Source organism: Myotis davidii, unplaced genomic scaffold (assembly GCF_000327345.1).
Source record: "Myotis davidii unplaced genomic scaffold, ASM32734v1 scaffold132, whole genome shotgun sequence".
NCBI lineage: Eukaryota > Metazoa > Chordata > Mammalia > Chiroptera > Vespertilionidae > Myotis > Myotis davidii.
This window is the reverse complement of record NW_006285258.1, coordinates 4,232,418-4,245,293: the sequence shown is the minus strand read 5'-3', so window position 1 is coordinate 4,245,293 and position 12,876 is coordinate 4,232,418. Positions and strand designations below refer to the sequence as shown.

The window sequence follows — 12,876 nt, the reverse complement described above, 5'->3', positions numbered from 1 at the left end:
ACATTCATTCCTGTGCTGAGTGCTTTACTCAAGTCATTTCATTTAATCCTATGAGGCATTTTATGAATGAGGAAACTCGGGCTTGCTAAGCAACTTGCCCAAAGTTACATGAGTGGCATGAGATGGAGTCCTAATTAGAACCAGGAGGGCTGTTCCTCTCACTCATGTCACAGTCTGCCCCCTTTTCTCCCTTATAGAGGCCTACATTGAATTATTGCTTATATGCTTGGGCCTTATTTTATTAGACAGTATACTCTTGGAGGGCAGGATCTAGTGAAATTCATCTTTGCACACTCAAGGAACATACTTTGGGTACTCTAAGTACTTTTAGAAAAACTGAATAAATGGCCTCTTATCAAGGAAAGAATCAATGCCTGACCCAATATACCGCATAAGTAGCAACCATTGATCTTTGCCAAAGAAACTACATCTGACTCTGAATCATACTGGGGGACACACTTAGAAAAATGGGAAGCCTTTTATTCTTTTTAGGATATATTATTTATGTCCTTAAAATCATTCTAGAACTTTCTTTAAAGTCATACCATAAGAATAGAATAATCTACCAATGGACACAGACAACAGGAAGGTGAGGGCATGAGTGGGGGGGATGGGGAGGTAATGTGGGGATAAGGACACATATGTAATAATCAATAAAGAAATTTTAAAAAGAATGGAATAATCTTCCATTTCATGTTTGCTTAACTAATTGCTTCTTTTTCGAAAACTGAGGGACACTCAAATCTGTCCTAGAGCTTCTGAAACAAGTCAATAAATGACAAAGGAGAGACCAGTCAATGTGTCCCTGGGAAGGAAGCACTGTAAGTGACTTAGCCTGGAAGGTGTTCTTTAACATAATGGGATCTGCTTATCACGCAGGTAGAAGGGAACTGTAAGCTGCTCCACCTGACCTCCTAGTGCAAGCCAACTGGTGACACAGCCTGACCACCAAACTGGGAGCAGGGTCCCCTCAACAGAGCAGAGAGGATTGATCTCCTTTCCTGATGGAAGAGTAGAGACTAGTGGCAGCTCCCTCCCACTGGGGCTTCTATTCTGTGTATCTAGCGAGGAGAATTGGCCTAAGCTGGAATAATGATAATAAATAAGAGGATGTCCACTTACAGGTGTTCACAGCAGGGCAAAGCTCACAAGGAGTACCCCAGGCTTTCCCCAGAGAACAGCAGCAGGATGCTTTGGAAACACCCACTCCGATTTCATTGCTACAGGCAGTATCTCCATTGTCTCCTCGAGGTCGAACATCCAAATAGCAATTTCCAGAGCGGGTATCTATTTACCATACACAAACAAAAAAGTGTCAGGCAGATTCTTTCTATGTGGAGGCTGAAAATTTAAATCCATTTCAGAAACTATTTAAAAACACAAAATTTATTTTTACAGAGAAACTAAATTGGGAATTTATCTACAGAAAAGGAATCTGAAAGTATTTCACAAATTTAGGAAATGTTTACATTTTCATATTATTACTTTTTTTTAAAAAAAATTGAGAATGTAATGTTCAATGCTGCTTTAAAAATAACAAACAGTATGCTTCTCTGAAAAGTTTTAAGATCTTACCGACACAGCCAACTCGAGTCGGATTCAGCTCAAAATCAGGTGGACAATCACAGGTATAGCTGCCTGGAGTGTTGATACAGTTCCCACTGATACACGTGGTTGGATCCAGACATTCATTAACATCTAAAATCAAACAGCAAGGGGCAGAGTTGTCACAAGAGCCAATGTGGGGAAGACATTACCATGAAATAGTAGCACCCAAATCTAGGGCTCCCAGTGAGAATTTTCTAAGAATTACTCATTATAATTACACCTAGAAATACAGTCTTCTACTTGTGAAATACAACCCCTCAGGAAGGAAATCTGTCATAGTCTTTGGTCTTTTTTCCTCTGGAACACATTTAGCATTCAAATTTGTCATCAGGAGAAAATATGACTTTGGAACTCGGAAAAATATTCCAGTCAAGGTAACTGAAAGCAAAACACGACTGTGACCTCGGTCAACCAGAAATTCAGACACAGGTTTTAAGAAAATGTATGTAATATGTGTGGCTTGTTATTTCATCAAATTAGAGTAAGATGTCCCAGGGAACCCTCAGGAGCAGGCACTTCTGCTGCTTCCTCCATTGGCTGTGCTTGCCTCGTTGCAGCCCAGAGTGAGCACACACATGCACGAGGCTCAGCGTTTCCATAAGGCCGCTAAGAGTCTCTCTCCTGTCACTGATGCTGGTTTGAGGATTTCCCTTTCAGTTTCTAGTCTAAAATTATGTACAAAATTCCAGATACTTAGGACATGAGTTTTGGCAAATTCCAACTCTGTATAATCCTTTAGTTTGTGTTGAACACTCACAAAATACTCAAGATCAGATAAACAGGGATTCAGAGAGGAGAGGTTGAAGGGTGAGGATGGTACCTCCTCCTTGGGACCTCCCCCTTGGACCTGGAACCTGTAGCAGAAAATGATTTTGCTCAAATTTCATGGGAACTTGGAGGGACAGGGCAGACTCACAGAAATGAGGTTGGACAGAATGATGCTGATGGCGATTTGGGGCACTGAGGAGAGGCTATGGTATGTGGAGAGGCAACTTCCTGTGTTATGCTAGAAGCCCAGCTTGGTGTCCTAACTGTCTTTAGGAAAACCAAGAGAAGATTGTGCCTAGTGCAGAGCAATCTGGGGACGAGCCAAGGGCGGATATGCAGTTTATGGTCATAATCTGGAGAGCCACTGAGTCATGATTTGTGAAGGTTGCTGGGAAAATCTCTTTCTTCCTGATATCCTGAGCCCATACAGAATGGGACTGTTTCCTCAATATCCCTGAACAAAGGGTAGACTAGGATGGAGAAGTGCAAATGGCTTTCAAAGTCTTAACTCAGTGCCAAAGCGAACAGAGTAACAGTCTACGGGCGTGCTCATAGCTTTTCTCATGTATTTCATGTGTTCCCAGAGAGTCCTTTGCTCTACATGAAGAGGATCGACACACTACAAATGGGTGGCTGAGTACCACATTCTCTGGTGACCACTGGCAGGCCAGGGCTGACAAGGAGTGAGTAGGGCTTTGGAGAAGACAAGGAGAAAAGCCATGATCCCGTGGCCTTCAGAAGGAAACTCTGAAACTGCACCCAAGGAGAAAAGGAATGGCCGGGAAGCCTTACAGCTGGAGCACCCCTGGCACATTCTCTGTATCACAGCTTGATTCTGAGATTATAAGCTCTGCTCCTTCAGCTGCCTTCAACTCTCTGGTCTGGATCCTCATGTCCAATCAGTTCCAAGTCTCAGAAAATGTATTCTGTGATCCCTAATGTTTCATCCCAGCTTTTTATTTGTGACTCTGAATATCCTTGTGGAATCCCAGCAGGGCCCCAACAGCCAAGTCCCCTGGCACCCCTGGAAGCAAATTTTGCTGCCAATGGACACCTTACCTGTGCAGTTCCCGCCACTTCTGTCCAGTTCATAGCCAATCTCACACTCACAACGGAACAGGCCAGGAAGATTGTGACAAGTTCCAAAAACACAGATGTTTGGAAGGGAGCACTCATCAATATCTTGGAAAGAAGTAAAAAAAAAAATAATTAAATTAATTTTTTACTAAAGAAACTGCCTAATATAATTCATCAACTAATGTTATTAGGAAAATCAGGACTAGCAGACATAAATGTAGGCACTTCTATTGACTTTTAGATGACTTGCTATGAGTAGGGATGTCTTTTAGGTGAGAGCTTACTTTTTCTCAGCCTCTATTACATGCCAAGCAGTGCGCTAAGCATTTTACATATATTATCTCATTTATGGTGTTTCACACAGGTCCACTTAACTTTGTAAAGAGCCAAAAAGACCACATTAGCCTAAATTATTATTATTTTTAATCTATTCATTTACAGTTTTCATTGTAGGTTAAAATTTTGAGAATCACAAAGGCTTTGTGGTAACTTTGATAATCAGTTTTCTAACCCTCTGTATCCCCATGTCATGTGTTTGCTATTGTTGATGGAGATCTAAAAACTGCAGACACTTCTTCTAGGCCTCTGCCCCGGCCTCACATTAACATTCTGCTGGTATAATTGACACACGGGCACATTTTCAGCCTTGAGACTGGTTTTAAATAGCCATGACCACTCTGCTAGGGATGATTTATATTAAGAACAAACAAACAAACAAAACCTTCCCTTGTAGCATTAAGAGAAGCAAAACTTTGAATGCAACTATTTATGTTACCAGAGGTGGCACAGTACCTGTTTTCCTTGGATGTTTGGAATAACAAAATTAAACAAGGCATTAGGCACATAACCAAGAGCATAATCTAGTTTCTTGACTCAGAGGAATTTTATATCAAACTTTGCATATTAATATAAACTGTATAAAGAACACCCAATGATTCCATAACAAAGTATTTATAGAACTATATGAGGGAATTAGTATACATGTCATAGCTCAAGATTGATTTTGAGTTAATGTCCTATTAACAAGCAACAACTATTAGTTAAGAACATTAGTCAGCGTCTTGTTTAAATTTCTATTGTCAATTGTTATCATTTGTTTATTTCTCTTGAAATCTTTTTAGTTCACTGTAGCGACTAATTCTTCTCAATGAGGGACAATGCGCTTAAATTTCACATGTGTAGGCAAAGAGAAGAATCCCGTGTCTTCTAGTGGGATCCATCCTTAGCCAACAGGCTCCCAGGGCTCTTCCTGTCTGACCAACACTTATCAGAAAGACAGAGGCTTGTGCTGAAACATATCATGACCTATGACATTACCCCAAAGGGTCTCCTACAGGCCAGATTTGTAAAAGACATTTAGAGACCATGTGAGACGTACGGACCCAAGACATTATTCTACGTGGAAAAGACTATCTGCTCGCTGCTATTTTAAAGCTTCTATTTCCAGAAGCCAAACCATAGCAGAGACTCAAAACTGTGTTTCTATATCTAAAGAGAATCCTTCAATAGGCTTATTCCCAGGGGACCAGCACTTTGCGTTCTTTCCCCCAGCAATGGGGACAAATAGATTGCATTGAGTTAAACACACGTGGTGACCTCTTCTCACCTATGACCAACAAGTGTACTGTTGCAGACTATCTGGCCAAGGTTTTGAATATGAAGCTTATGGCCAGAGAAGATTTTCTCTGCATAAAGAAAAATGATCTGGCTGGAGACTTAATCCCTCCACAAACTGAGTTGATGAGGTTGAAGCCGAAACACATTTCAGCTAAAAAATAAAATCAGGAATGTGTAAATAACCTAATCTCATCAGGCCTGCAAGGCTCCCAGCAGCCTCCCCATCGGTTACCTTCGCAGGCTTTCCCGTCAGCACTGGGCACAAAGCCCATGTCGCATTCACAGCGGTATCCTCCCGGGGCGTTCAGGCACTGGCCATTGCCGCACAAGTTCAGATTCTCAGAGCACTCATCCAGATCTGCAGCCAGAAAGAAACACAAGTTACTCTTTCTCCATTAGTTTTCCCACTCCTCGGGTTCGACAATTTTTATAATTGTCAGCTTCCTGAGTGTGGTGGTGTTTGGTCACACTTTGTCCTTGACACATTTAAATTCACTTTTGAATGCTGATATTGAATTCTGTGAACCTGGTGTTCAGATGCTAAATCATCACTAATGACGTAAAATGAATAAGTTAAACAAATCATTCCAACCAAGGATTTTTCCAGCAGAATTATCCACATGAAGACACATCCATGGCAGGAAATAACATAGCATGGTTTTTGCCTGTTTTTCAAATTTCAGGTTCAGCGCAGAGGGGAAGCAAACGAGCTAGAACAACAACGATAGAGGACACCAAAAATTCCCATCTGCTTAATCTTACCGAGTTTTGTTAATAATCATGGGCATCAAATATCAAACACAAGAATCATATGTGCCTGATACATGAAGCACTCAATATTTTCTAAAAAGTAATAAGAGGTTTATGCTGACAAAACTTCACCGGGTTAGGCAAAAACAATTTCAAGTATGATACAACTTGCAGAGAGTTAAAAAGAACTCAGGTAGATCACTTACTGGGCCCTTCCTCTTTTTTTGTTTGAATGACTTCTTCTGAGCAAAGTGCTCAGGATAAATTAACACTTCAAGTCATGTGAGCAGCTATGCTACATAGTATAGTGGTCAATGAGAAATGGATCTCGGTATCTTATTTAATACCAAAGCCCTGACATTAAAAGTATTATCTGTTTTTACGTGTTCATGGAAGTATATGTATCATACAGGGTGGGCCAATATAGGTTTATGATTGTGAGTACTCGAAACAGTTTACTCTTGTACTATTATTTGTTTATTAATTCTTATATTTTATTATTATTAACCTACTTTTGCCCACCACTATATTTACACAATCACATTTCTAATCATCTATATTGAAAAAACGTAGCAATTCATGTTAATTCCATGACTATTAATTATAACTGAAGAAAAATGTCATTGATATATTGTAAAACTGGAAGTGAATGAATTCCTTACAAAGCAGTTGGGAAATTCTTGCTTATACCAATGTGGGGTGATAATGATGGCAGGCTGTGGGAGAAAAACATATACTGCCAACATGATCCAGAACATAGCTTTCTACAGCAAGCTCACTCTCAAGTACGGCATGACAAACAAGTCAACAGTGAGAAATGGGCACAAAAATACAAAAACTAAGGTTTATAAAAGGAAGTGTGACTTGTTTTAAATTAATGACACCATTAGATACAATGAGATATATAGAGCACTAATAACTATGTACATATATAATCAGCTTCTGAGGTTTTCCTAACTGACCTAGCTCCAAATTTCCATCCCACAAGGATCAAGTTTCAAAGAACTAATCTTTTATGATGAAAACATCCATAACTGACACAGCCTTCAGAAAAGAATCGGTCTGAAAGACCTTGCTTCTCTGACTGCTATTTATACAGTTGTTTCCATCACAAACCTACCTGTGCAAGTGAAGCCATCGCCTGTGTACCCTTCCTTACAGAGGCAGCGGTAGGAGCCCATGGTATTCTTACAGTCTGCATGCTGGCTGCACATGTGGGTTCCATTGGAGCATTCATCCAGATCTGAAGGAAACAGAACATTTCTTTATGAACATGAAGTGTGTCATTGAACATCAGTAATGCACACATTAGATTTTTCTTTACAGAATTCATATAATCTCTGCAGTTCATGGGAAAATGTCTCTTATTTCCAACGCACCAGTGCACTTAATGCCATCTCCGATCCATCCGGGGCTGCAGCTGCATTTGAAGCTTCCTGCTGTGTTGGTACATACGGCGTGTCTGTCGCAATTGTGTGCTCCGATTTCACATTCATTGATGTCTGAAAAAAGAAGCAGCGGTTTAAAAAAAAAGTTTATAGCACAGATGCCTTTTGGGCCTTTTAAGTTGTAGCGATAGGAACTTAGTAACATCAAAAGTGGACTTACTTTCACACCTCCCACAGTAAAATATATATTGGTTTAACATCCACCTAAATACTCTATAAAGATTGAACAGCTTTAAATTTCAATTTATAAAAAAACAACATGATGCTACTTGCTATTATTGACTCTAATTATTTTCCATTATACTGTGTAACTGTCTAGTCACAGCAAAACATAAGGAAACATTTCCCAGTTGACCTTAAAAAGTGAGTTGCCTCATGTTCTGTGATATTAACACTCATGGTCAGGCGTTTCTATATCCAATATTTTTATTAAGTCAATCATACAGACAAAGGAATGCAATGTGTTGGCATATTGGAAATATTCTATATATTGAATATATTTTCTATATTCATATTCTATGTTTTCTCTATTCATATTCTATATATTGAATATATTTTATTCTTAAATGTAAAACACTATTATTTAATTATGCTTTATTTTTATAACAGTTTTACTTGAGGTATTGCTAATTTAAGCATTTGCAGAGAATTTTCCTTAAGGCTGTGTGTGAACCTTCTTTTCTCTAGCTTCTCAGAGTCCTAGCACGTTGGAGACCCAAGTCTTCTTGCATGGTTCATGTAAAACTCAAATCAATCCAATGGAGATGTCTCTGAAAAAGGAGTACCAGATGAGGGTCACTCTACTAAGACTCCCAATTCTTGAAAGTTCTCCATTCTCTAAATTTTCCTTTCCAAATTTAGCCAAGATAGGTTCTCTAATATAAAAATGTTACAATAAAGAATTTAAATGGGTTTTTTTCCTGTGAAATTTTAATTTATTGTAAGATTTATACATTTGGTCTTTGTCTCCATTTCTGCCACAGAGCTCCTAAAACCTTGGAACTGATGAGAGTGAGGAAGGTGTCTTTTATTACGGATAATGGGGTGACTGTAGGCAGGAGAGCTGGTTGGAAGGAGAACCATCCCTCTGATTAAAGGCTTAGAACTTTCAATCTCACTCCCCTGACTTTAGGACAAGGTATGGGGAGAGGGGTTGGAGGGTGAATCAATCCAAGGCCACTCATGCTTATGTAAAGAAGCCTCCATAAAATTCCAAAAGAACAGGATTAGAAGAACTTCCCAGTTCGTGAACACTTGGAGATTCAGCAAGAGCGTGCCCTCTAGGACAGAGTTCTACATCCCTTCCCCATGTCTTGCCCTATGAACCTCTTCCATCTGGCTATTCCCGCATTAGATCCTTGTATAACAAACTGGTAATCTAGAGAATAAACTGGTTTCCTGAGTTCTGTGAGCTTCTCTGGGAAACTAATCAAACCCAAGGAAGAGGTGTGGGAACCTCTGATTTACAGGATTTGTAGCCAATCAGTCAGAAGCACAGGTAACAAAACTAGACTTTCGATTGGCACCTGAATTGGGACAGTCTTGTAGTACTGAGCCCTTAACTTGTGGACTCTGACACTATCTACCTGAAGCCAGTGTCCAAATTTCATTGAATTATAGGACACCTTGTTAAAGAGCAGAATTGGAATTGGTACCATCATCTTATTTCCTAAAATTAATCCATTAGATAAGGAAAGCCAGGCATCTAACCTCATAATCAACTTTTTTATTAACTAAGAACTAGAGCTCATAGGTATGGATGACTCTATAGAGAAACCAGTGCCTAACACAAAATTTGGGTCAAGGAGGATAATTTTGGCCTACAAAACGTTGCAAGAATTTTCAGTGCTCGCTTGAATAGTGGCATGAATAGGAAACTGGGCAAGCAACTTATGTGTACCCTTTTGTTTACTTAAGAAGCCCAATTAAATTATTTGAAAGTGTTTGCAAACCCGCTGTTTGCCAAATATTTCATCTGAAACTCTGACATGGTCCTAGGCTCTTTGGCTTCTTCAGAACTTCTAAGAAACACAAAATAAAATAATAAAATTTCCCTACCAAGTTATTTTGCAGTGTCACTAATCATCATAAGGTGAAAACACACCTGAAAGTTCTTACAATTACAACGTATTCCATAGGTGACTTTAATGTAACATTGGCAACCACATGAACTTATTGAGTTATTAACAGGTCAAGGGAGGCACATACCAGGCAGCTTTAGACATGTGATTGGGAGCTTTAACCAACTGGATAAGTGAGCCGGGCACATTCCAAGGCCTGCCCAGGTATAATAGTCTTAAGTAGGCACAGGAATTCAAGAAAGTAAGCCTGACCTAAAGGGCCCCCAACCAGAGCCACGGGCATGTCTCTCTTCCTCAGATAATCACGCCCCTCAGAGGAGTTAATGATGCAAACCAGCGCTTCTTGCAGAGTCCTCATAATTTCCCTCCTTTATTTGTCATGATCTCTGAATTAGGTAGAAACAATGAGCTTCAATTGCCTAAGTATTGAAGCCTCCAAATGTTACAAAATCAAGAGATTTTCTAAGTGGAAAGCATTTAGAATTCTACTTTTCTGATCCTCAGTTTCCAAGAGGAAGAGACAGAGGTCCCCAAAGGCATGGGGGCTTTTGAGGGCCTCATAGCCAGTGAGGGGCAGAGCCAGGACCACCAGGAACTCACTTTCCCTGTCCACTGCTTAGTGCTCTTCCCCTTAGGCCCCGCCCCGGCTGCCTAATTGGGCTGATTTCTTCAGGCACACCCGGACTTTATTCTAAGTCCTGCTTTATGGAGTTTTCAAAACCTTGGTGAGTTTAACAGGCTCATAGAAGTCTTCACTAATCTTTTCTACTAAGTGTAATTTTCAGAGATTATCATAGCCTGTCAATCTAGTCATTCTGTAATCCTTTTCTTTTTAGTTTTCTAATGACCAAAGTTACCTTTATTTTCATATGGATTATTTTTAACTTTCCATATTTAGTGTTGCAATTTAAAAAACGACAATTTCTTTTAAAATGAGAGGCGCCCTCGCTGGTGGCTCAGTGGTTAGAGTGTCAGCCCGCACATCAAAAGTTCTCGGGTTCAATTCCCAGTCAAGGGAGCATACCTGGGTTGCAGGTTAGATCCCTGGCCTAGTGGGGGCCTGTGTAGGACCGATGATAGATGTTTCTCTTTCTCTCTCTCTCTCTCTCTCTTCCCTCCCACTTCCTCTCTCCTTTTCACTCTCTCTAGGAAGCAATGGAAAGAATACCCATGCATGAGGATTAACAACAACAACAAAATTAAAAATTAAAGGAGATTCTCCCTCCTTTTAAAATTATTAATAATATGCTAATATAAATTTCTAATTCAAGAAAAGATGTGCAATTTCACCACACATTTTCAAGGTGAAAAGAAATTATATTTGCAAGAAGCCATGTATCATGGGCTTTAGGATACGAGGAGAGAGTAACTCAGGAGCCAATATTCAATTCCCCATTTTGTGAATATCTGTATATCATCATTTCAACGTCTTACACTCTCAGTATGCGACACGTGAATTAGAAAGACTTGGTCATAATATAAAGGCATCTCTGAATAAAAAGTTACTGCATGTATGTATGTGCACACATGTGCCAACTATTATTCCTTAATCGGTTTTGTGGCAGACTTGGGCCTAAGACTGCACTCATTATAAAAACAAACAGAAGGGGAAACTGAGCCCTAAGAAAAACAAGCAAACAAAAATGCTGCATTCTCATCACAACACTCTAGTCCTCAGTAATGTGAAGGAAACATAGCGCTCGTTTGCCAAGAACATCTCTTTCTGTACAAATGTTCTCTTTCCCCCACAAGTTTGCTCCAGACAGAAAATTCCTTTTTAAGATTAAGAATAAAGCATAAGCCAAGGAAAGCAAGGAATTCAAACTTAGGGCTGACACGGCAGCCTCCGTAACCCCAGAGCTGCCTCACAGACTCAAAGGTCCTATTTGCAGGGCTCCCTGGAAGGGCAAGGGTGTGGCCTGAGCAGACCCCAGGCGCAGGCTTGGGTGTGTTCCACTGCCATTTGAACAAGGGCTGTGCTCTGAGCTGCTTGGCCGCCTCTGGCCGTCAGACAGGGAGAGGCTGTATCGCCCACACAAACACCTGCATTCCCACCATCTGGGCATCAGTCACGTGGTGAGCCTAATCCAGCAGAGCTGACACACTGTGGCATCTCCTTGGTTAGGCATTGGGGAAGAGGATGTTTGAGTGAATGGAGAGGCCAAACGTGAAGGCTACTTGGGTTTCTTCATTTGAATCCAAATTTGGAGCCAAGATAATTTAAGTGAACGCCCACCGAGTTTCCACAGGCTGACAGCCAGTGGAGAACAATTAGCAGTGATAAGAAGCTGGAAGAAAGTGGGTGCAAATTGTCACTGAGTGCTGGTGGTTTTGAAGTGTATGATTCTCTCTCATGGACCCACTGGCAACATTTCTCAGGTAGAAAGAAGCACACAGTTTGAGAAATGGCATTACCAAGAAATCCCGCTATTTTAACTCAAAACAACTGATGTTAATGGTATACCTTGCTAACTGATTGAGTGAGCACATGAGGGTGGAAGGTTCTTGCAAATTAGCTTGTGAAAGCCAGGACCCACCAAGGATGGCACCTAGCAGCAACCTACTTCCTCTCTTTTTGATTGGTTGTCTAATGACAACTAGGCAAAATGAGCAGCAGAAGCCTTGCATGGGGCCACAGAAACACTAACCCAGCAAGCTCCCTCAAGCCAGGGACAGAGAGCTGTGTTCTAGATTCAAACAAATGTACTTTCTTCCTCCATTAAATCGAACATTCTCCTCAAACCAGGATTTGGACAAAGCTTACGAAGAAAAAAGAAACCCTTAACATCTGTGTAGGCTGGGAATGTAAGTCAGTGGGTGGATTCTGAACACTGCTGAAGTGATGGGGGGGGGGGTGAGAAACATGTTTATTTGTTAAAATGGAAACAATCAGTAATGACAAGGGAGCTGAAATATTTAGACAAAGCTGTAATGGAACCCAGAGGACATTTTTCTCGTTCTCGTGAAACAAAGTTCCTCCCTATGAAATAGTACACATAGTTTTATAATTCCTTTACAGGCTCTTATTTTAAAATATATATATTATGTATATTATACATATTATGCTTGTATAGACATATATATATGATATTCATCAAAAACATAGTCCCAGGTCTGCTCTTCATTGTTATTTGTTGTGTGGCTTGCTTATCCCATTAGGCGAGAACATATCTATATTTATATTAGTTGCCTGGGACATTATAAACACTTGTGTTTGACATGGCTATCACCAAGGTAACCTGCTAGTAGTCTAAGTTGGGAGTGACACTAATTTTAAACTAAAAGCAGGCTAAAAGAGCCCTAGTTACATGAGATTAAAAACTATTTTGGCTCAGATTTTTTAAAACTTGTTTTTAAGTATACCAGACGTGCTGCCAATTCCTGTTTGTATAAGTCATTTTCAATCAGATGTGATACCCTTGGTTGTTAATCACAGTACTTACAGAGGCCCTCTTTTTCTTTCCCCCCGAATGCACCCCCTCCTTCCCTACTTCACTGCAGGGTGTTCACCCAAGGGGAATGCTTAT

At 40.2% G+C, this 12,876-nt stretch overlaps 1 protein-coding gene across 1 annotated transcript in view; it reads right to left on the bottom strand.

Moving 5' to 3' along the window:
• The window catches only part of FBN1 (fibrillin 1), a gene marked incomplete at its 3' end in the record, with an annotated part of 224,888 nt that overhangs the window by 42,582 nt on the left and 169,430 nt on the right, over positions 1 to 12,876 (bottom strand). Inside the window, exons 33-38 of the mRNA XM_015558912.1 lie at positions 7,200 to 7,322; positions 6,941 to 7,063; positions 5,303 to 5,428; positions 3,436 to 3,558; positions 1,576 to 1,698; positions 1,123 to 1,287 (exon numbers count right to left, since the gene is read on the bottom strand). Coding sequence (XP_015414398.1) covers positions 1,123 to 1,287; positions 1,576 to 1,698; positions 3,436 to 3,558; positions 5,303 to 5,428; positions 6,941 to 7,063; positions 7,200 to 7,322 — 783 coding nt within the window. The remainder of the gene's footprint in view (positions 1 to 1,122; positions 1,288 to 1,575; positions 1,699 to 3,435; positions 3,559 to 5,302; positions 5,429 to 6,940; positions 7,064 to 7,199; positions 7,323 to 12,876) is intronic.